The sequence below is a fragment of the Rhinopithecus roxellana genome, chromosome 3, assembly GCF_007565055.1.
Source record: "Rhinopithecus roxellana isolate Shanxi Qingling chromosome 3, ASM756505v1, whole genome shotgun sequence".
Classification (NCBI taxonomy): domain Eukaryota; kingdom Metazoa; phylum Chordata; class Mammalia; order Primates; family Cercopithecidae; genus Rhinopithecus; species Rhinopithecus roxellana.
The window spans coordinates 50,406,207-50,429,417 of record NC_044551.1 but is presented as its reverse complement, the minus strand read 5'-3'; the positions used below and the strand labels follow the sequence as shown (position 1 = coordinate 50,429,417).

The window sequence follows — 23,211 nt, the reverse complement described above, 5'->3', positions numbered from 1 at the left end:
GCCACCACGCCCGGCTAATTTTTGTATTTTTAGTGGAGACGGAGCTTCACCATATTTGCCAGGCTGGTCTCCAACTCCTGACCTTGTGATCCACCAGCCTGGCCGCCCAAAGTGCTGGGATTACAGGCGTGAGCCACCGCACCAGGCCTTTTTTTTTTTTTTTTTTTTTTTTTTTTTTTTTTTCAAATAAACCACAACATCATTTCCTTACCAGATTATCTATTTAGATTTTTTTTTTTTTTTTTTTTTTGAGAGGAGTCTTGCTCTGTCGCCCAGGCTGGAGTGCAATGGCGCAATCTCGGCTCACTGCAACCTCCGCCTCTCGGGTTCAAGCAATTCTCCTGCCTCAGCCTCCTGAGTAGCTGGTATTACAGGTGCGTGCCACTATGCCCAGCTAATTTTTGTATTTTTAGTAGAGACGGGGCTTCACCATGTTGGTCAGGCTGGTCTCGAACTCCGACCTCGCGATCCGCCCCCCCTTGGCCCCCCAAAGTGCTGGGATTACAGGCATGAGCAACTGCGCCCGGCCTCTACTTAGATATTTAACCTCTCACTCAAAAGCCAATTGTAGGCCAGTCATGGTGGTTCTCACCTATAATCCCAGCATTTTGGGAGGCCAAGGTGAGTGGATTGCTTGAGCCCAGGAGTTTGAGACCTGCCTGGGCAACATGACAAAACAAAAAACACAAAATTATTTTCTCTCATTTTTCTATTTTAAAGTAGAAAATACAGAACATTTTCTACAAAAAAAATATAAAAATTAGCCAGGCATGTGACACATCAGCTATTCAGGAGGCTGAGGTGGAAGGATGACTTGAGCTCAGGAGGTAGAGGTTGCAGTGAGCCAAGATAGCACCACTGCACTCCAGCGTGGGTAGCAGAGCATGATCTTGTCTCAACATTGAGAGAGAAAGTTGTGATGAAACTCCAAATAGGCATCTCCCAGCTTCAACAACTCTCACTCTCCCACCATTCCTGTTTTATCCCTGTCTCCAAGTATCTCCCACCCACTGGCTCTTTTCTTTCTAATCCTCATAGATCTCATGGACTGCCCCTCTACAGTCACATCACTGACTGTCTCCCTTTCACTGTGGCTACTCTGATACTCTATAACCCTTTGAGGTTTAGGGAATCGTAGTAACAGTTACAAATCTCATTAATTGAGCCCTTACTAGGGACTAGGTACTGTCCTTTTATTTATTTATTTATTTATTTATTTATTTTTTTTTTTTTTTTTTTTTTTTGAGGCAGAGTCTCGCTCTGTCGCCCAGGCTGGAGTGCAGTGGCACCATCTTGGCTCACTGCAAGCTCCGCCTCCCAGGTTCAAGCCATTCTCCTGCCTCAGCCTCCTGAGGAGCTGGGACTACAGGCGCCTGCCACCACGCCCGGCTAATTTTTTTGTATTTTTAGTAGAGATGGGGTTTCACCGTGTTAGCCAGGATGGTCTCAATCTCCTGACCTCGTGATCCACCCACCTCGGCCTCCCAAAGTGCTGGGATTACAGGCTTGGGCCACCGCGCCCGGCCCTTTTATTTTCTTTTATGAGTCTAGAGTCTCCCTATGTTGCTAAGACTGACCTTGAATTCTTGGGCTTAAACAATCCAATCCTCCTGCCTCAGCCCTCCTGGGGTTAAAGGCGCACACCACCATTCTAGGCATTGTCCTATGTGCTAGACTTGCATTGATTCCTTGCATCCTCGAAACCAACCTGTGGTGTGCACTGTTAAAATGACACCTCATTTATTCAGTCATTTATATTGCAGTAAAAAGGGATAGATCAGGTCCCTGCCCTCCTGGAGTTCACTTTCTGACAAGCAATTTAAATAACAAACAACAGGCAGATACAGAAACCACCTCAGAGAGTGATAAGGGCTGCCACAAAATTAAAGAGGGCAATGTGGTAGAGTGGCAGGTCAACAGAAGACGGCATTATAGAGAGGGGCCAGGAAAGAGGCAGCAGAACAGGTGACACTGAGCTGAGCCAGGAAAAGAGAGAGGCAGCCTTCCAAAGATCTTGGAGAAGAGGCTTTTGGGAGAGAGGAAATGGAGGAAGGTCAAAGACTGAAGTAGGAGTGAGACTGGTGAGATCAAGAGGGAAGACTTTGGGTGTGGGGAGGTAAGGAGCCACAGCTCTACTTCCTTGAATATGCATTCTCATGATTTCACCCACACCAGTTGCTGGGTTTTTTGTTTGTTTGTTTTTTTGTTTTTTGTTTTTTTGCAAACAGATTGAAAAATGAGTGGAGGACATTGGATCTGCGATCTTACCGGACCCCGAGGCTAATGCACACAGTAAGGCCTCAGTGCAGGACTGTGAAAGATAGATGAAGGAGTACATAGCTTTATTCAGAAGATTTCAAATAATACTCCCAGGATTTCTGAAGGTGCTATGGGTTAGTGGTTAAAGCAGGGAGTCTGTAAGAACAAATGAAGTTAGGATACCAGCTCTCCATTGCCAGCTATGACCTAATCCCTCAGTCTCCTGCCTCCTTGCCCAGTCAATGAGGGTTCATAAATATAAAATTCATAATTGTGATTTGAAATGTATAAGTGACGTTTACCAATTGCTTAGCTGTTCAGAATGCTTCTGTTTGATAGCCTTAGTTAATGAAAGTTAGTTAATGAGGGAACTAATGAAAGGGATTGTTCTTGTTTCAAAAATTGATAACTTTGTAGAAAAAAACAATATCTATAAGCTGAATTTAAAGTATTCAGAAAAACTAGACCTTAACATTTACAACTCCGATAAATTGAATATTAATCACAAAGCAAGCATGTATTCTTTTCTATATTCAGAAGCTCCCCCATCACCCCTAGATACTAAACATCTCAAATGACAGTGATAAGCAGGGACGTTTCCCAGAATATCCTGTGGCTCTACTCCAGTTGGTCCCAACACAGAATGGAAGAACGGGCCATTCTGGGTCATCTTTTTGGCCACTCTTCCTTTTTCAGGCAGTCCTCCAGAGTTAGGTTGCTCTAGTTGACACTTCAGCTTCCTTCTTGCCTGAAACTCACATTCCCCAGAACACCAGCATGTGACTGAGGCCTGCCTTCTACCTGAGGGACTTGCACCTTTAATCCAATGTGATATGATATAAACAGCAATGAAACAGTGAGGTGAGCATTTGATGGCAGTTGAGCCATCTCCCCTGATGCTACCACAGAGATCTGAGAAGAATGACTTCCTCAAGTTCCTCAACTTCAGTAAAGAGAAATCAGTGATTGCTAAAGAAAGAGATACTGGGGCCGGGTGCGGTGGCTCACGCCTGTAATCCCAACACTTTGGGAGGCGGAGACGGGCGGATCACGAGGTCAGGAGATCGAGGCCATCCTGGCTAACACAGTGAAACCCCGTCTCTACCAAAAATACAAAAAATTACCCCGGTGTGGTGGTGGACGCCTGTAGTCACAGCTACTGGGGAGGCTGAGGCAGGAGAATGGCGTGAACCCGGGAGGTGGAGCTTGCAGTGAGCCGAGATCGCGCCACTGCACTCCAGCCTGGGCGACAGAGCGAGACTCCGTCTCAAAAAATTAAAAAAAAAAAAAAGAAAGAAAGAGATACTGGAATATGTTTAGACTAGTTAGATTAGGTAACAGCCATAAATATATTAAACCTGAAGATAATTTTGTTTCTTTTTCTTTTCTTTTTTTTTTTTTTTTGAGATGGAGTCTTGCTCTGTCACCCAGGCTGGAGTGCAGTGGCTGGATCTCAGCTCACTGCAAGCTCCCCCTCCCGGGTTTACGCCATTCTCCTGCCTCAGCCTCCCTAGTAGCTGGGACTATAGGCACCCGCCACCTCGCCCGGCTAGTTTTTTTTTTTGTATTTTTTTTTAGTAGAGACGGGGTTTCACCGTGTTAGCCAGGATGGTCTCGATCTCCTGACCTCGCGATCCGCCCGTCTCGGCTTCCCAAAGTGCTGGGATTACAGGCTAGAGCCACCGCACCCGGCCAATAATTTTGTTTCAAATGAGGTTTTTAAATGAAAACATTCAGAAAAGGTTGATTAATAATTTACATATAAATTATATGTAGTGATTCTTGTAGACCACTTCAGCAAACACATCTGTGCTCTAATAATTTATACAAGCCCCACAGGACACCAAGACCAAATGGAAAATGACATATAAATTTTATTTCTTATGTCTGGTTGGATTCTTCCTGTCCAAGGCAGAAGATGTGCAGAGTAAGAAATAACTGAGCAGGCCTTTCTAATGGTGTCCTGGCTTTGCAAGTGAAGAGAACATGGTAGCCTCTTCAGAAACAGGCCTGAAAAGAGAAAAAACAACGCTGTCATACAGAATTGGGTTAAGAACCATAAATGAAAGTGACACTGTACTCTTCAAAATCTTTTATCTGAGTACGTTCCTGTGTGATGTAAAGGGGTGGGGGAGGGTCCTTCTCCCTGCCAGGTGGTGCCCTGTAGGCCCTTCAATGGGTGTTACCCTATAGGCAGGCAGTGAAGGACTCCAGCATTTTTTTTTTTTTTTTTTTTTTTTTTTTTTGAGACGGAGTCTCGCTCTGTCGCCCAGGCTGAAGTGCAGTGGCACCATCTCGGCTCACTGCAAGCTCCGCCTCCTGGGTTCACGGCATTCTCCTGCCTCAGCCTCCGAGTAGCTGGGACTACAGGCACGCACCACCACGCCCGGCTAATTTTTTGTATTTTTAGTAGAGACGGGGTTTCACCGTGTTAGCCAGGATGGTCTCGATCTCCTGACCTCGTGATCCGCCCGCCTCGGCCTCCCAAAGTGCTAGGATTACAGGCGTGAGCCACCGCGCCCGGCGACTCCAGCAATTTTAAGTGGGGGAGCCACACGTTTAAATTTGTTGTCCAGGTAGCCCATTTCCCCCAAGACCGTGGAGAAATAGGCAATGTCATTCGTGGCTAGTGGGAGGTCATATCAGACTAGGTTCTGTAGCAGGGTGATTTATCTAGTTTTTTTTTTTTTTTTTTTTTTTTTTTTTTTTGAGACGGAGTCTCGCTCTGTCGCCCAAGCTGGAGTGCAGTGGCCGGATCTCAGCTCACTGCAAGCTCCGCCTCCCGGGTTTACGCCATTCTCCTGCCTCAGCCTCCCGAGTAGCTGGGACTACAGGCACCCGCCACCTCGCCCAGCTAGTGTTTTGTATTTTTTTAGTAGAGACGGGGTTTCACCGGGTTAGCCAGGATGGTCTTGATCTCCTGACCTCGTGATCCGCCCGTCTCAGCCTCCCAAAGTGCTGGGATTACAGGCTTGAGCCACCGCGCCCGGCCGATTTATCTAGTTTTACAAAATTACTTGCACGTAAACCTGGATGCAACAAATCTCACTTCTGGCAATTACCTCCACAGATAAAAGTGCAAAAGTGCAAAATGACAGTTGCTACATGTTTAACTGTAGCGTTGATCGTGACAACAAAAAAATTGGAAACAATGTAAATGCCCATCCATAAGTCATCTGTTAAATAAAAGATGATTCATCTACAGTGGAATATTGTGCAGCTGTAAAAAAAGATTGAGGATATTTTCTATGTTTTGAAATAGAAAGATCTTCGAAATAGACCGGGCACGATGTCTCATACCTGTAATCCCAGCACTTCGGAAGGCCAAGGCGGGTGGATCACCTGAGGTCGGGAGTTGGAGACCAGCCTGACCAACATGGAGAAACCCCATCTCTGCTAAAAATACATAATTAGCTGGGCGTGGTGGCACATGCCTGTAATTCCAGCTACTAGGGAGGCTGAGGCAGGAGAGTCGTTTGAACCCGGGAGGCGGAGGTTGCAGTGAGTCAAGATCTCCCACTATGTTCCAGTCTGGGGGGCAGATTAAGAGACTCTGTCCCCCCGCCTTCCCCCATCCCCCAAAAAACTATACTTGCATCAAAATTTCTGGAAGAATATGTACAAAAATATAAAATTGAAATTGTCACCTAAGGGGGAGTTAAACACTTTTCACTGAATTCTGTTTTATTATTTAATGTTCTTTAATTTTTATTTTAAAGATGAGTGTCTGGCTAGGTAGTTGGCCAGGCTGTTCCTGAACTCTTGGCCTCAAGCAACCTTCCCACCTTGGCCTCCTAAAAGTGCAGGGATTACAGGTATGAGCCACCGCGCTCAGCCGAAATAATTTTTTTTTTTTTTTTTTTTTTTTTTGAGATGAAATCCCACCCTGTCCTCCAGGCTGGAGTGCAGTGGCGCTATCTCGGCTCACTGCAACCTCTGCCTCCTGGGTTTAAGTTATTCTCCTGCCTCAGAATCCCGAGTAGCTGAGATTACAGGCGTCCACCAAAACACCCGTTTGTATTTATTATTATTATTATTTTTGGGGACAGAGTCTTGCTCTGTCGCCCAGGCTGGAGTGCAGTGACACTATCTCGTCTCACTGCAACCTCCGCCTCCCGAGTAGCCGGGATTACAGGTGAGTGCCACCACGCCCGGCTAATTTTTGTATTTTTAATAGAGACAAGGTTTCACCATGTTGGCCAGGCTAGTCTCGAACTCCTGACCTCAGGTGATCCACCCGCCTCGGCCTCCCAGAGTGCTGAGATTATAGGCGTGACTGGTCGAAAGATTTTTTTTGTTGTATTGTATTTTGTTTTGTTTTGTTTGTTTATTTTTGAGACGGAGCCTCGCTCTGTCGCCCAGGCTACAGTGCAGTGGCCGGATCTCGGCTCACTGCAAGCTCCGCCTCCCGGGTTCACGCCATTCTCCTGCCTCAGCCTCCCTAGTAGCTGGGACCACAGGCTCCGCCACCACGCCCGGCTAATGTTTTGTATTTTTTTTATAGAGACGGGGTTTCACCGTGTTAGCCAGGATGGTCTCGATCTCCTGACCTCGTGATCCGTCCGCCTCTGCCTCCTAAAGGGCCGGGATTACAGGCGTGAGCCTCGGCGTCCGGCCGAAAGAGGTTTTTTAAAGCTCATTTTGTGGTGTAGCCTCTGTGGAAAATGGTATGCCACTTCCTTAAAAACATAGAAATGCCATATGATGCAGTAATTTCACTTTGTGATGTGTACTCTAAAAAAATCGAAAACCTGAACTCAAACAGATATTTGTACACCCATGTTCATAGCTGCATTATCCACAGTAGCCAAAAGGAGGAAGGAAGTAAGTGTACATTGGCAGATGAATGGATAATGTGGTATATACGTGCAGTGGAATGCTAATCAGCTTTGAAAGGAAGGAAATTTTGACACATCCTACAGTAAGGATGAATCTTGAAGACATTAAATGAAATAAGACAATTTAAAAAAGAAATATTGCACGATTCATCTTACATGAGGTATCCAGAGGAGTCAAATTCATTGACACAGAAAGCAGAATGGTGGTTGTCAGCGGTTTTGGGCAGAGGGGAATGGAAAGTTAGTGTTGAATGGGTTCAGAGTTTCATCTGGGAAACATGAAAAAGGACTGGAGATTTGATGCACAACGATTTAAACGTATTTAATGCTACAGAACTGTACAGTTAAAAAGTGGTAAATTTTGTTGGGCATATTTTACCACAGTTTGAAACCCTAATTGTACTGCTACATAATGGGAAATGAACGTGCAGCGCCTACAAGAGTATTTCACACACAGAAGTGAACGGCTTCAGAGCAGATTATTTTCCTAAGGGTTGGTCGGCTTATAATGTTTTATAGGTATGGCCAGTAATCGCAGATTTAGGAGTAAAACGACCAGCTGCGCCCAACGTGGGGCTCGAACCCACGACCCTAAGATTAAGAGTCTTATGCTCTACCGACTGAGCTAGCCGGGCATCCGGTAACCGTGCCTAAGCAATGTTTCATTCTAGATTATGTTCGGACCATATTCAACTGTGGGTTTCAATTTGGATTTATTTGGAGTGTGATAAAACTACTAAAGAGCCTCCGCTCCCAGGAAATTCAAACTCTGCCGTTCCTGCCTGACCGTGCCTCCCACTTACGTCCGTTTCCTGCCCCTTCCACCCTACCAGCGATCAAGCCATTTTCTACCCGCGATGAAGCTCACGGCAAGGAGATGGAAAAACGCGCATCCTGACGCCACTGGAACTCCCACCGTGTGGATTTTCTTTTTTTCTTTTTTTACAGAGTCCTGCTCTGTCGCCCAGGTTGGAGTGCCGTGGCGCAATCTCGGCTCACTGCAACCTCCGCCTCCTGAATTCAAGCAATTCTCCTGCCAAAGGCTCCTGAGTAGCTGAGATTACAGGCACCTGCCACCACGCCTGGCTACGTAGAGCCGGGGTTTCACCTTGTTGGTCAGGCTGGTCTCAAACTGCTAACCTCGTGATCCACCCGCCTCGGCCTCCTAAAGTGCCGGGATTACAGGAATGAGCCACCGCACCCGGTCAAGTACGGTGTGGATTTTTAAACAGGAGGGAAAGACAATTAACGGGGCCCAGAGGAAGGCAGGGGCCGCCGCGGTCTTTCTCTACCCCGCAGACTCTACCTTCTGGGTTTTTCGTGGCGCTCTGCAAACACGCTGGATTTCAAAATTTGAAAGGAAAATCGAGAATAAAAATTGGATGTGCAAAACGATACTGGAGATGCCGGGGATCGAACCCGGGGCCTCATACATGCAAAGCAAGCGCTCTACCACTGAGCTACATCCCCGTACGCGCTTCGAGTGTCTCCCCCATTGCCCCTAGTCGTCGCTTAGCTCAGGGCATCGGGAGCAGACGACAACCGGTGTGCGCTGGGTCTCAGCTGCTGCAAAAACCCGGGATCTCAGGGCCGAGAGTTGTTCCAGGGTCCTCCGCTGACTCCAGACCAGCGGGTCTTGACCAAGAGATTCCAAGAGAGAGGATTAGGCCCGGCTAAGCACCTGGGAGCAGCGGTGGAAAAAGGAGAGAAAATCATCAGGCACGATGCCAAAAATGAGCTGTGACTTGAAAAAGAAAAGAAGGGAAAATTGTGCAGGATGCTACGTTTTGTTTTTTAAAAGGGGGGGGGGGGTCGAGGCGATAAAATACGGAATATTTGATTAATGTAATCCAGAATTGTAAAGTTGATTGCTCGGGATGAAGAAAGAACTGGGACACAGGCGATGGGCCTACTTTTCACCGTGAACTGCGACTCATCTTTTGAATTCTGAACCACGTTTAATCCAAGAAAACTTTACTGAGCTTGCCAAGAACTGCTCTAAAAACAAGATTCAGCCGTGAACAAACCTGGTACAGTCCATCTTAAAGCTGCCATTCCAGAGGAGACAGAGTACGGGCACAGAACCAGCCCAGAAAGGGGAGCGCGCTAAGAGACGACTTTACACAGTGTGCGCGTTCGGGGCGGGCTTCGTGGGCAGAGACGTTTGAAACAAGACCTGAATGAGGTGGGAAGGAGCATGCACGTGGTGGGAGAAAAGAGGTCCACGCAAGGGGAACAGCCAGCGCAGAGGCCACGGAGTTCAGGAACAGCAGGAAGGGTCGGGGACACAGCCCTGAGAAGGGAAGTCCGGGAGGAGGGAGGTGAGGCGAGGTCTTCGCCTTTGGGTTAGAATTGCTGAAGTTCCCAGTAACATTACCAAGCCAGTTTCTGAGGAGGGTGCGGGCGAAAGCCTGATCGAAGTGGCCTCCAGAGTGAACACAGAGAGAGGGTGTGGAAGCGGGTAACACAGGCAGTTCTGCAGCGGGGCTGTGGAGACAGCTGGGGGACAAGAGAGCGCTGAGGTTTGTGGGGGGGGGGGGGTGAAATAATACTGAATAAAATGGGAAATTATAAATGTATTTGTTCAAATATTAAGTAAAGAGTAAAGAAGGGAGAGGACAGTCGCAGAAAAGGTAATGGAGTGGATACAAGGCCACGCTTGAGGGTGACGGGACAGGGCCAGGTTCCAGTCTCTAAATTTAGCTCAGTTCAGGGCCGGGGCGAACCTGCGCTAGGGGAACCTGACACCGTGGCCCGAGTGCCAGGCCCTTGCTCCGGCGATGCTGGGTCAGCCTCGGTCGGAAACCGGGAGTGGCGCCCGGCAGGGTTTGTGCGCCCACCTGTCGTGGCCCGTTTCCCGCGGCTGACTGGGTCAGGCTGGGGCGGCCTAGAGAGGCTGAGGGACTGGGGCGACCGGGAGAGGCCGCTGGCCAAGGCGGGGGCTGGTGGAGCGCAGGTCCGGGGCGCAGGGCGCTGTCCCGCACTTGAATGGCCCAGTGCCTCCGGGCCCGTAGCCAACGTGCGCCTCCCCTCCCGGCTCCCAGCCGGGCGCGCCCTGGGCTCAAGTCTTTGCCTGCCCAGTGGCAGCCCCGCCCTTCCTCTCCCAGTGGGCACTCGGCGGCCAGCTCGGACGTCGGGCTCCGACCCGCGTCCTGTGAGGTGGAGTGGCCGCCCAGGGGCGACCAGATCCGAGAGCGCGGAGAGCGCTCATGGCGGCTGTGGGGCCGCGGACCGGCCCCGGCACCGGGGCCGAGGCTCTAGCGCTGGCGGCAGAGCTGCAGGGCGAGGCGACGTGCTCTATCTGCCTAGAGCTCTTTCGTGAGCCGGTGTCCGTCGAGTGCGGCCACAGCTTCTGCCGCGCCTGCATAGGGCGCTGCTGGGAGCGCCCGGGCGCGGGGGTTGTTGGGGCGATGACCCGCGCGCCGCCCTTCCCACTGCCCTGCCCGCAGTGCCGCGAGCCCGCGCGCCCCAGTCAGCTGAGGCCCAACCGGCAGCTGGCCGCCGTGGCCACGCTCCTACGGCGCTTCAGCCTGCCCGCGGCCTCCCCGGGAGAGCACGGGTCCCAGACGGCCTCGGCCGGAGCAGCGGCTGCCCGGTGCGGTCAGCATGGCGAACCATTCAAGCTCTACTGCCAGGACGACGGACGCGCCATCTGCGTGGTGTGCGACCGCGCCCGCGAGCACCGCGAGCACGCCGTGCTGCCGCTGGACGAGGCGGTGCAGGAGGCCAAGGTGAGCGCAGCCCGCACCGACCCTGTGGGTCCCCGGGACCCCCTGCCCTGGTCCCGCGCTCCCGCGCACGCGGTGCAGAGAACATACTGTCCATCAGGAGGCCCGGGTGAGCCCCTCCCTTCTTTCTCCTAGTCCAGGAAGGCCAGCACGGGTTCCCCGGCTGAGCGCGGTTCTCTGTCACCCCGAACATCACCAATACCCCCACCCCATTCCCACTGCGTTTCCCTCTGGGCCAGATACTGGGCTGCCTGCGCGACGTACCCCATGGACTTGGCGATGTTTTTCCTGTCTGTTCAGAGCCTCTAGCCTGGTCGGCGTCTCCGCAGCTCTGCGCCCGCGGGACGTCTCCTGCACAGCCACGCAGCCGCTGCCCCCACTCTTATCTCTTTCCCTGAAGCCGGCTCTGCTCAAAGTCCCCACCTCGCGGAATTGAGTGGGAGGACCTCGCCAAGAGGTCCAGGGAGGGGGCTCCTGGGTTAAGCAGCTCACCGAGAGCCGTCTGACTATGCCAAGGCTGTGGATTCTGAGCGCCCTTTCTTTGCTATTTTCTCGCTGAGCCTCAACGAGGGTGTGTGCAGGGGTGAGGGCGCGGCGGGGAGGCTCGGGCGGCAGTCCCCAGTCTCTCCTTGCTTGCCCATCCTGCTCCAACTCTCCCACCCACAGGGCTTCCTGATGGCGGGGCGGAGAGCAGAGGAGACGACTAGGGGTAGGGCTGCTGGAGGCTTATGTTTCAGTCTGGCTGGTCCAGCAGATGCTTTCGGGGAAGCAAGATCCCGAGACCTTCAGAGTCCCCTCGCAGTGTAACCTGCAACCTCTAGAGAGACTTCTACCCGGCCTCCCCCTCAGTGAGCGGGGCCTTCCCTTTCTCCTGGCTGGCTCCAGGAAGGCAGAGGTGGGGGTTTCCAGAATCCCCTCCCCGCCAACCTCACGTTGTTTCCCTTCACCTACAGGAGCTCTTGGAGTCCAGGCTGAGGGTCTTGAAGAAGGAACTGGAGGACTATGAGGTGTTCCGGTCCACGGAAGAGAAGGAGAGCAAGGAGCTCCTGGTGAGCCAGGCACCCCCCGGCACCCCGTGGGAGATTATAGAGGCCTACTCAGCGCCATGGCTCAGTGTGTGTGGTGTTGGAGTGTGTGCTATGGAACCGCAGAATAGATTTCAGAAAGATAAAAGAGTGCATGTTATATAGGGTGACCATATAATTACTATACAAACCAGATCTTTTTAAAGTGAAAAGGTGTGCTAAAATAATTATTGCAAAACAACTGGCTTAAACTGGAACTGTCCCAGCGAATCAGGACATACAGTCACTCTGATATTACATACCAGTTAGGGCCTGTGGAAGCATCTTGTAATTGAACACATTAATATTTCTGCAGAGAAACATGAATATTCAATAAATGGGACTATTAATACGATAAAGAGCCTCATGGGATGTTTTATCAACAAAAGAGTAGTGAAAAAATTTTCATTTTCAGAGTTTTTTTATTTGAAATTGAGGCTAAGGGAGAAGGGGCTAGAGGGTGTCAGAGCTGCTTCCTGGCTCTGGCAGACTGAGGAAGTTTGGGGTCTTGAGTTTACAGTAGCCCCTGGTGCACAGCCCAGGGTCTTGCATACTGGCACCTGCCTCTACCCCAAGTTGGAATATTTTATCTTCCTTAGAGTAGAACAGGAAAGTGAAATGGGGACTAATTTTGGTTAAGATAAGCAAACATGAATCACCATCGGTCATTTTCTACCTTGCAAATTCAGTTCCTAGCTCAGTAAATAAATGTTGAAACAACGAAAGGATTGGCTGAGTGCCCCGGCTCACCGCCTGTAATCCCAGCACTTTGGGAGGCCCAGGAGGGCGGATCACCTGAGGTTGGGAGTTCGAGACCAGCCTGACCAACATGGAGAAACCCCTATCTCCACTAAAAATACAAAATTAGCCGGGTGTGGTGGTGCATTGCCTGTAATCCCAGCTACTCGGGAGGCTGAGGCAGGAGAATAGCTTGATCCCAGGAGGTAGAGGTTGCAGTGAGCCAAGATCACGCCACTGCACTCCAGCCTAGGCAACAAGAGTGAAAATCCATCAAACAACAACAACAACAACAACAAACAGAATGAAAGGATCTACTAGGGCCTGTCAAGGCAGAGAACTGGAGGAAGGTGAACTAGAGGACCCTCCCATCCTCAATGTCAGGAGGGGTGGAGGAGGAGCCTGGAGTTCAGACACCCTAGGGTCCTTTCCAGACCCTCAACTACATCTGTGGTGCCTGCATCCAGCGTGTATCCCAGACCTTCCCACATGTGCATCCCAGACCTTCCCACCCAATCACTCACTTCCCTCCATGGTGAAGAGCTCACCCTCCAGACCTTCATCCCTCCTCCGCTGGAGAAACAACTTCCAGTGCAGCTCTGCCGCCACTGGTTGACATCTAGGAACCAGAAGGCCTTCCCAGGCACCGGTGGCAGCTTCATGGTCTCTGACTGGAGTCCCCAGGCCTTGCTTAACACCTTCCATCTCTGTCCACTCCCAACATCCATCCATCACCCCCACATTCATTTTTGTTGTTGTTTTGTTTTGTTTTGCTTTAATACAGAGTCTCGCTTTGTCACTAAGGCTGGAGTAGTTCAAGCGACCCCCCCACTTCAGCCTCCTGAGTAGCTGGGACTACAGGTGTGCACCACTCCACCTGGCTAATTTTTAATTTATTTTTTGTAGAGCTGGGGTTGGGGGTAGTCTCCTATGTTGCCCAGGCTGGTCTGGAACTCGTGGGCTCAAGCAACCTCCTCCCCTAACTTCGCCCCCCTCAGCCTCCCAAAGTGCTGAGATTACAGGTGTGAGCTCCACCTCTTCTTTTTTTTTTTTTTTTTTTTTTTTTTTTTGAGACGGAGTCTCGCTCTATCGCCCAGGCTGGAGTGCAGTGGCCAGATCTCAGCTGACTGCAAGCTCCGCCTCCTGGGTTTACGCCATTCTCCTGCCTCAGCCTCCCGAGTTGCTGGGACTACAGGCGCCCGCCACCTCGCCCGGCTAGTTTTTTGTATTTTTTAGTAGAGACGGGGTTTCACCGTGTTAGCCAGGATGGTCTCGATCTCCTGACCTCGTGATCCACCCGTCTCGGCCTCCCAAAGTGCTGGGATTACAGGCTTGAGCCACCGCGCCCGGCCAAGCTCCACCTCTTCTTTACAGTGATAAACTACTTCTATGATTTACGATGCTCATATCATTTAAATACCCTGCTTAATGAAACATCAGAGGTAGAGTCCAACTGTTGCTGCAACATAAAAGGGAGCAGGAATACTCTTATTTGAAAATACTCCTGCCCCAGGGGACATCTGGCAGAGTCTGGAGATACTATATTTCTGGTTGTCAACAATGGGATAAGGATGCTATTGGCATTTAGTGGTAGAGGCCGGAGGGGCTGCTAAACATCCTACGAGGCGCAGGACAGCCCCCCACAACCAAGGAGTATCTGGCCCAGAATGTCACCTGCGTCAAGGTTGGGAAACCCTGGTGTAGGGTATTTTGGCAAATACTGTTTCACTTATGTTATTTCCTTGTGAGGCAATATGATGTAGCTGCCAGAAGCTCAGATTCTGGGTTCTGCCTCCCTGGCCTAGAAGCCTGGCTTACCACTTCCTGGTGATGTGTCTGTCTTTGTCTCCTCACCGGTAAGACTTGGGGGGAAGTGCACCCACCTCACTGGGCTGCCGTTAGGGTTGAGGGAGTTAATACCTATAAGGCTCTCCGGGCTACTGCAGTCTGCCTGGAAGCTGAAGGAAAGGTGGGGGCATTGTGCGACACCTGAACCCAGGTCTCCCAGCTTCCCAGGACTCCCTTCCTCCATCCAGGAGTTTTAAGGAAGAGGAACTTCTTGGTGGGACATACTGAGTACCACACGTGTGTTCCTATAAAAAATCAAGAGATCAGGGCATGAGTCTGCATCTGAAAACTCGAGTAAAAAATCCCGTGTATGCTGTTAACGGAAAGAACAGAATTCAAGCTTGCACACAGCATATTCTCACTTAGTTCCTTGGGGGTGTGCTGCTACCTCTGGTCACTGGCATCAGACTTTTCTTCCTTCTTTCTACTTTCCTACATCTCCCAAGTTTTGTATTTTGAGCATGTGTTACCATTATAACTGCTAAACAGGGAACATGGCCTTTAAAAACAAACTGAAGAGAAGAAGTTTGAGGGTGATGAAATTAACGTGCTTAAGGAGGAAAAGGCAATCTCAGTTTAATCCTATTGTTGCCCCAGGAGGTACTAATTTATCCCTTCTGCTTTTCAAGTGGGGAAACTGCCACTTGGTGTAGTTCTGGGGGGAGTATGATGCTGCCTTGGTTTAGGTGGTGGAGCGCAGGTCCACAGACACGTGTGGGCACATCTGTCGCAAGGGAGAAAAGAGCGTGTGTTGAGAGTACAGCTTGCTCAGAGCTGGGACATTGAAAATAAGAGCATGCACTGCCTGCATAGGTGGGTGTGTCTCTGATCCCCCAGCAGTGACAGGGATGAAGCCTTGCCCTGTGGGATGACTCAGGCCACTGGCCAAATGTTATGTCTCCATGCTCAAGTCCCCTACCTCTCCAACTTCCCCTCCTGGGACAGAAGCAGATGGCAGCGGAGCAGGAGAAGGTGGGGGCAGAGTTCCAGGCACTGAGGGCCTTCCTAGTGGAGCAGGAGGGCCGGCTGCGAAGCCGCCTGGAGGAACTGTCCCAGGAGGTGGCACAGAAGCAGAAAGAGAACCTGGCCCAGCTCGGTGCTGAGATCACCCAGCTGTCCAAGCTCAGCAGCCAGATCCAGGAGACAGCTCAAAAGCCTGACCTTGACTTTCTCCAGGTAAGTCTGGCTTAGCCAGGGGCTCAAGTCATTTATCCGAAAGCATCAGGACCGACAGCTAGAGGACAGTATCAGTCCTGGGGGTTCAGGAGAATCACACGATCTGGAGCTGAAGGCGACTGGAGGGAAGTGCCCTGATTTTCCTGGGGTTGGAGGTCTAGAGGGATGTGATAAAACTTTCTTGACTATGAGGACAATAATAGATATCGTATTTCAGAATCACGTGCTCGAGACAAAAGTCTCAGAAGATAATACTCACCTTTGCTACACGTATGCACTTTGATGTTTTCTATTCTATTTCACTAAAAAAAAGTTATAAACCACTAGATAAACTTCACAATCCACAGACGGGTTAAGAACAGTCATTACTGGGCTGAGTGAGCAGGAAGTGGAGGGCTGTGACCTCCCTCAGGTGGTTTCCAGGACACAGGCAGCACTGGGTTCCATGGGAGAGCTCCAGTGACAATTCTGTAATAAAGCAAGGAGCAAAGATAGAAAGCATGCGAAGAGCTGTGGCAAAGGGTGAGGTCCACTGCGTGGCTGAGACACCCTGCAGCCAGTAGCCACTGCAAGCTGCTGTCACCTAAGTCCATGCAGGCAGTGAGGCATGGCACACCTGCTTGCTGCTTACACCTTGGAGGCACAGCAAGGGGCAAGCTTTGTTTCTCAGAGGTGAATGGAGGAAACCTGATTTGGTTTCCTCTATCTTTCCTTTCAGGAATTCAAAAGCACGCTGAGCAGGTGAGTGACCTCACAGCTCCCGGGGCCTCTCTAAGTTGCCTCTTCTCTCTTCACTGAGCCTTCTCTTTATTTCCTGTCCCCTGGCCTCTCACCTCCTGATCCCCCGACTTGCTTGCCGGGGACCTTCTGAGACGAATGCCCACCTGCCTGGCCATGGGTTTTCCTGCATGAGGTCTGGCTCTCCCTTTTCTACCTCTTTCTGCCAAGACGACCTCGCCATCCTAATTGTCACAGCCTGTGGGAGTAAAACTGTGCAGACAGGCCCTTCTAGAGCCCTTGTCCTGCAGGTGTAGCAATGTGCCTGGCCCCAAGCCAACCACAGTCTCTTCTGAGATGAAGAATAAAGTCTGGAATGTTTCTCTCAAGACCTTTGTCTTAAAAGGGATACTGAAGAAGTTCAAAGGTAGGCCCTGGGCGCTGAGCTGGGCCACGTAGTGCGGTGGTGGTGGAGGGTTCCTGGTAGCTCAGGGGTCCCTGGGGGTGCTTTCCAGAAGCTGTGTGTGAACATAGGAGCTGGCTGTGCCATGGCCAGATTGGTGTAGGGGCTGTGGTGGCAAATCTAGTCAGGTCCCCGCAGGGCAGGCAGCTTCTCATGGGGACAGATGGGGTAGAGGGGTCCTGCTGGGGGACTGGGGGTAGGAAGAGGGATGTGCAGGGGAGCTGAACTCAGAGCCAGGTAGAACTAGAATGCTTGGGTATGGGCCCCCTGCCCCCGGCTCCCCATGCTTGGCCCTGTGCCTGCACGTTCACTCTTGGCCTTAGGAGTCTCTGGGGAATGAATGAGTCAGCTGGGCTATAAAGAGCTGGTGAACTTGCCATATCATCTCCCGTATCGCGCACACACGCCTTGCTTTATTTCTCCTCCTCAGAGGACCTGCGGGGCGAGCTGGAGAAAGAGGAGAAAGGTAGGGACGGTGCTGTGATGGCGAGTATGGACTGTCTGCCACATGGAGAACCTACTCCCTGCTGGTGACCATCTCAGGGTTTTGCATATGGTCGGTTCCTTTCACCCACCCACCTCGGCAACCCTGTTCCTCTGTCCCGTCCCTCATGCCACCCCCTCCCCATCCTGGGAGCTCTGACACCCTCAGATGGCAGTGGGGCCTGTTGGCCCAAATGCTACAGGTCAGTTAGGAGCAGGAATGCCCTGTACTTCGAGATACTCAGACTGGGAAAGGCTTCTCGGCCACCTGGGTGAGCCTCTCCCCGGTCCCCACTCCAAGACGGACGGAAACCTCTCCTGGGGATGGGGTGCATACAGGGGACCAGGAAAGCAAGGGGAAGCTAAAGACTGGAAGGAATATTGTTCTTACTCTTGCAGAGCTCTAGAGTGTGTGGGATCCAACACTCAGGGGAGGGGAGGGGAGGGCACATATTCCTGATGCTGATGTCTGAGCTAAATCAGAGTGTGCCTGGGTGCCACCTAAACCACCTGAATGAGACCAGACCTTCCTCTGCTCAGAGCCCTGCCACAGCCCCTCTGACCTGTTAAAGGTCAGAGTCCTCATGGTGGTCTCAAGGGCCCAAGGGATCTGGCCTCACTGCACACCCCTTCTACTCCATGCAGCTACACATCCTCCTTGCTGTTCCTTCAGTGTACCAAGCACACACCCATCCCGGGGCCTTTGCACTGCCAGGCTCCCCCACCCCAGCCCCCTACCTGGAACATGCTTCCCCAGCCAGTCGCGTGGCCCACTTCTTTGCCTTCTTTATATCTGTCTGCTCAATGCCCCTTTGCAGTGAGGGTCTTCCCTGGCTACTCTGGTTGAAGTTACAGCCTGCTCTTCTGGTTCCTCTCATCTTCTATGTTGATAATCTATCCTTAATCCTCTCCCTGTGGGAAGGAAGCTGCAGGCAGGCAAGACTACTCTGATACTCTGTGGTATCCCCAAGGCCTGGAACGTAGTAGTGCTCACAGTAAATGTACATATTTTAAGTTTTTTTTTTTTTTGGAGACAAGGTATCGCTTTGTTGCCCAGGGTAGAGTGCAGTGGAACTGCAGCCTCGACCCGCCAAGCTCAAGCGATCCTCTCTCCTCAGCGTCCTCGAGTAGTGGGGACTACAGGAGCACACCACCATGCCTGGCTAAATGTTCTATGATTTATGGAGACGGGTATCTCACTATATTGCCCAGGCTGGTCTCCAACACCTGGGCTCAAGCTATCTTCCCACCTCTGCTTCCCAAAGTGCCAGGATTACAACATGAGCCTCTATACCTGGCCTTAACTTTTTATTATGAAAAACTTCTAACATACTCAAAAGTAGAGAGAAGAGTGTAAAGAAGGTTACATACCCAACCCATCTCTCACCTTCAGCAGTGATCAATTCGTGGCCATAGTTTTCATAGACACTGCTATCCACTTCTTAAGGGATTATTTCATTTTCTGAGACAGGGTCTTGCTCTGGAGTGAGATCCTAGAGTACAGTGGCCTGATCGCCGCTCACTGCAACCTCTGCCTCCTGGGTTCAAGCAATTCTCATGCCTCAGCCTTCCAAACAGCTGGAATTACAGGCACAGGACACCACACTGGGCAAATTTTTGTATTTTTACTAGAGAAAATGCAAAACAAGTTTTCTGCCATGTTGGCCAAGCTGGTCCCAAACTCCTGACCTCATGTTATCCATTGGCCTCGGCCTCCCAAAACGCTGGGATTACAAGCGTGAGTCAAGGCACCCGGCCCTACCGTATTATTTTATTTATTTATTTATTTATCTACATTTTGAGACGGAGTCTTGCTCTGTTGCCCAGGCTGGAGTGCAGTGGCGAGATCTGGCTCACTGCAAGCCCTGCCTCCCGGGTTCACGCCGTTCTCCTGTCTCAGCCTCCCGAGTAGCTGGTACTACAGGCACCCACCACTACCCTGGCTAATTTTTTTTTTTTTCGTATTTTTAGTAGACACAGGGTTTCACCGTGTTAGCCAGGATGGTCTCAATTTCCTGACCTGGTGATCTGTCCGCCTTGGCCTCCCAAAGTGCTGGGATTACAGGCGTGAGCCACCGCGCCCAGCCTACTGTATTATTTTAAAGCATCAGAGTCAACATATTATTGACATAAATACCTCAGTGTATTATCTCTAAAGAAACAGACTTTGTAAAACATAACCACAAAGCAGTCATCACACCTGGACAGATTAATGATTCTTTCCAATGTCTAGCATTCAAATATCCCCATCTGTTTGAATTGGGGTTCAGATCAGGCCCACCTATTGCATTTGTTTGATTTCAGTAAGTACTTGTTAAGTGGTCGGGTAGGTGGGAAGCAAAATATCTGGGATGCAGAGCATGGGGGTTGGTTGGGCCTTGGCGCTGGGTGCTGGATGGATTCCAGAGGGAAAGTCAGGCAGGTTGCAAAGCAAGGTCGGGCGCGGCCCTGCAAAGAGTACGCCAGGGGCCTGCCTGCGTGGGGACATTTCTCCCTGTCTCTGTCTGCAGTGGAGCTCACCTTGGATCCTGACACAGCCAACCCGCGGCTCATCCTCTCTCTGGATCTTAAGAGCGTGCGCCTCGGCGAGCAGGCCCAGGACCTGCCCAACTACCCCCGCCGCTTCGACACCAACACCCGCGTCCTGGCGTCCTGCGGCTTCTCCTCGGGCCGGCATCACTGGGAGGTGGAGGTGGGCTCTAAGGACGGCTGGGCCTTTGGCGTGGCCCGCGAGAGCGTGCGCCGAAAGGGCCTGACGCCCTTCACCCCCGAGGAGGGCGTCTGGGCCCTGCAGCTCAACGGCGGCCAGTACTGGGCCGTGACCAGCCCCGAGCGTTCGCCCCTCAGCTGCGGGCACCTGTCACGCGTCCGGGTGGCCCTGGACCTCGAGGTGGGAGCCGTGTCCTTCTACGCTGTGGAGGACATGCGCCACCTCTACACCTTCCGCGTCAACTTCCAGGAGCGCGTGTTCCCGCTTTTCTCTGTTTGCTCCACGGGCACCTACTTGCGAATCTGGCCTTGAGGGACACTGCTGGGGAGCTCCTGTCTCTGGGCTGCTGGCGGGAAGCGATGTCACCTCCCCAGAGCTGCCTAGTTCGTCTTGGGTCTGCCCTCTGTGCTCCTGACTGACCCCAGCTGCCCAAGAGAGGCTGCTATAGACACAACCGCGAGGCAGGAGACTGAGACTGTGGCCAACTGGGCAGGGACAGGGGCCTTGGCCTCCTGGGGCTGTTCCCCTCCTGAGGTCACACGTGGATTTGGCCAGAGCCTTCAGGAGGTGGAAGCTGGTGAGGTCAGGAGCCCAGCTCTCCGGGGGCTTCTGCCCTGACTGGGATGGGCTCTGGCTCCCTAAAAAATGTCAAAGCCAGTCCTGCTGTTCTCTGTTGCCAGGGGACAGGTCTGGGCCCAGGCCAACCAGGTTTGTTATCATGGCTGCTGCCTTCTGGACAGCTTCCAGTTCTGCCTTGAGAGGTTGTGGGACCTCTGGATCCAGCTGGCCTGACAGGTCAGCTACAAAGCCCTGTGCTCCCAGCTCAGAGGACAGTCCCGGCCAAAACTGGAAGGAGACCCTTGGCCTGTCTTTGAGGGAGAAGCCCGGGACAATGGGCATCACAGCTCTCCAGCACTCCTTAGCCGGAGGATACAGAGTGATGGGTGCTTTCTGACCAAAGCAACAACCCACATGTGCTCCCACAAACACCTGACTCCCCTACTTTCCAGTGCCAAAGTACAAACTCTGCTTGGATAAGGACAGCAAAGCTTCTGGAACTTTATTCTTTCTAATTTTTTTTTTAAGAGACTGGGTCTTGCTATGTTGCCCAGGCTGGTCTTGAACTCCTGGCCTCAAGTGATCCTCTAGTCTCCATCTCCCTAAGGGCTGGGATTATAGGTGTTAGCCGCTGTACCCAAACTTTTTTTGTTTTGTTTTTGCTTCTGGAACTTTGAAACATAAAACACAAGTTGGCACTTACAATTTTAAAGATGCAGCCAGCTCTAAGCAACGCACAGAGCACAAACATGATCCTGACAGACTCAGGAAAATGCCAAGAGCAGAGCACCCTGGTGCCAAGGCCTTCTCAGCCCATGCCCTGAAGGGCATTCCCCTGGCCAGCCTCAGCCCCTTGTCTACTTGTTCTCAAGCTTCTGGATAGCTGGGCTTCTGGAAGGGTGGCAGTGGGCTGCTCCCTGCTCAGCACTGCCCTGGGAAGGGAGTGAGGGGATGAAAATGAAGACTGTGAGCTGTCTTTAGAGTTGGCTTGGCTCATTTTCTACTCCCTGGATCCGAGCACAAGAGCGTAAGTGTGAGCCAGGGTTTCTGCCAGAGTGAATAAGCACGCATGTTTATATATGGAAGAAGAGTGCATTTGTATCTCACCTTTCCTGGGTGGGGTGTGTGTGTGTGTGTGTGTGTGTGTGTGTGTGTGTATTTTGGAGAGGGCATTTATGAGCATGTGCATAAGGTTCAGGTGTTGCAAAGAGACCCAAGTCAGTTTGATCATACCCTATTGTTGATTTGTTGTTAAATATTAACCACCTTGTATTTAGACAAAGGCCACAGGTTTCTTCCCTCGCTACCTGGCTACCAGATTAGATGAAGAGAGTACCAGACTTGGACCTAATTCTGTCCCGCACAGCTTATGTAGACAGCGGTGTTGGCAAGCGGGGGCAATGATAGCTGAATAGCCCTGTGACATGGAGCTTCAGTGCTCTGTCTCTGGGATGCTTCAAGCTCACTTTGCATATAAGGTTCTCGTGGGGCAGGCATGACACTATCCGAGGCAGGCCCAGTTGACACAGCATCAGACAATCAGAATACTGTATCCTCCAGGCTGAGGACAGGGTCATTCCAAAGTCCTGCCTACAGAAGCATTCCAGAGAGTGAATCCTATGGTCTGCTCATACATGGAGAGCAACTCTAAAACCTGGTAGCCAATTCAGGCATTTGAATACCACTGATTTCCACAAGGAAAACCAATCTCTAACATTAATCTCCTAACTAAATCGCCTATTGTTACCGTTGAGCCCTAATGTTATCTGGCTTGTATGGCTTTTTGATTAAGTATCATAATTCCCTTTGTACCATCCAACAAATGTGCTGGGCATCACAACACACATTACAGGTCCCAAAAAGTACAATGTCTGGGGGAGGCGTCACATGAGGGTCAGGTCTGGGGAATGGGAGTAGCTGTCCACATGTTTATTTTCCGTTTCTGTGTCCATGAGTGCAACCGTGTGTCTATCAGAGTGTGTTTGCAGAGTAACTACATACATATCTATATATCTGAAGAAATGTAACAACAGTTACTGACCGTCCCAATTGCATATAGAAGAGATGTTCTTTCTTGGTAATCAGGGCAGTGCAGTAACTTGGACGTCAGGATGCTGGTGTCCTCGAGGGCGCGTGTGTGCATTTCCCTCTCCTAGACTCTGGGCATCATAAACTCTAGAGACCTCTGGGTCTGTGAGAACAACTGGCCTAACTTGGGCCCTTCTTATTCACCCATCAGTCCTAGCTGATGAGCCATAAGCCCAGGCCTCTGCCGCCAGACCTTTACAGGGCCCCTCAGCATCCAGACTAGGGGGCACCCAGGGGCCTGCCTCTGGCCGCCCAGTGACCCAAGTCACCCGGCCTTGTAGGGAGCACAGGGCAGGGTAGGCCACCAGACCAAGGTCCACCTCCTACACCCACCACTTTCTATCCTTTGCCAGGCTGGGCCCTCATCCTTTTCCCCTCTCCTCCGCCCCATGGGCCCTTTAAGGGCCCTGACAGAACATGTCAGGGTGTGCCCTAAAAGCTGCATTTTCCTAATTCATCCAAATGTGAGACAGGGGCTAGCACCCACCCGCAACCTCGCCTGGACCCTTCCGGCCCCAGCGCCTCCAAACACCTGGCCGTC

At 51.3% G+C, this 23,211-nt stretch overlaps 1 protein-coding gene and 2 non-coding genes across 4 annotated transcripts; 1 reads left to right on the top strand and 2 right to left on the bottom strand.

Moving 5' to 3' along the window:
* Positions 1 to 7,659: 7,659 nt before the first annotated feature.
* On the bottom strand, positions 7,660 to 7,732 carry TRNAK-CUU. The gene has a single exon. It is a non-coding gene; the product is annotated as a tRNA-Lys (tRNA).
* A 763-nt stretch (positions 7,733 to 8,495) lies between these two features.
* On the bottom strand, positions 8,496 to 8,567 carry TRNAA-UGC. The gene has a single exon. It is a non-coding gene; the product is annotated as a tRNA-Ala (tRNA).
* A 1,205-nt stretch (positions 8,568 to 9,772) lies between these two features.
* TRIM7 (tripartite motif containing 7) lies at positions 9,773 to 21,561 on the top strand. 2 transcript variants are annotated; one of them, XM_010384636.2, is made up of 7 exons: positions 9,773 to 10,828; positions 11,779 to 11,874; positions 15,421 to 15,651; positions 16,370 to 16,392; positions 16,680 to 16,795; positions 17,262 to 17,297; positions 19,825 to 21,561. In XM_010384636.2, the coding sequence occupies exons 1-7, from the start codon at positions 10,307 to 10,309 to the stop codon at positions 20,334 to 20,336; spliced, it is 1,536 nt and encodes a 511-aa protein (XP_010382938.2). In that variant the 5' UTR covers positions 9,773 to 10,306; the 3' UTR covers positions 20,337 to 21,561. The 2 variants fall into 2 exon arrangements, with proteins under 2 accessions (XP_010382938.2, XP_010382939.2); XM_010384637.2 differs by lacking the exon at positions 9,773 to 10,828 and adding an exon at positions 11,492 to 11,673.
* Positions 21,562 to 23,211: the final 1,650 nt, after the last annotated feature.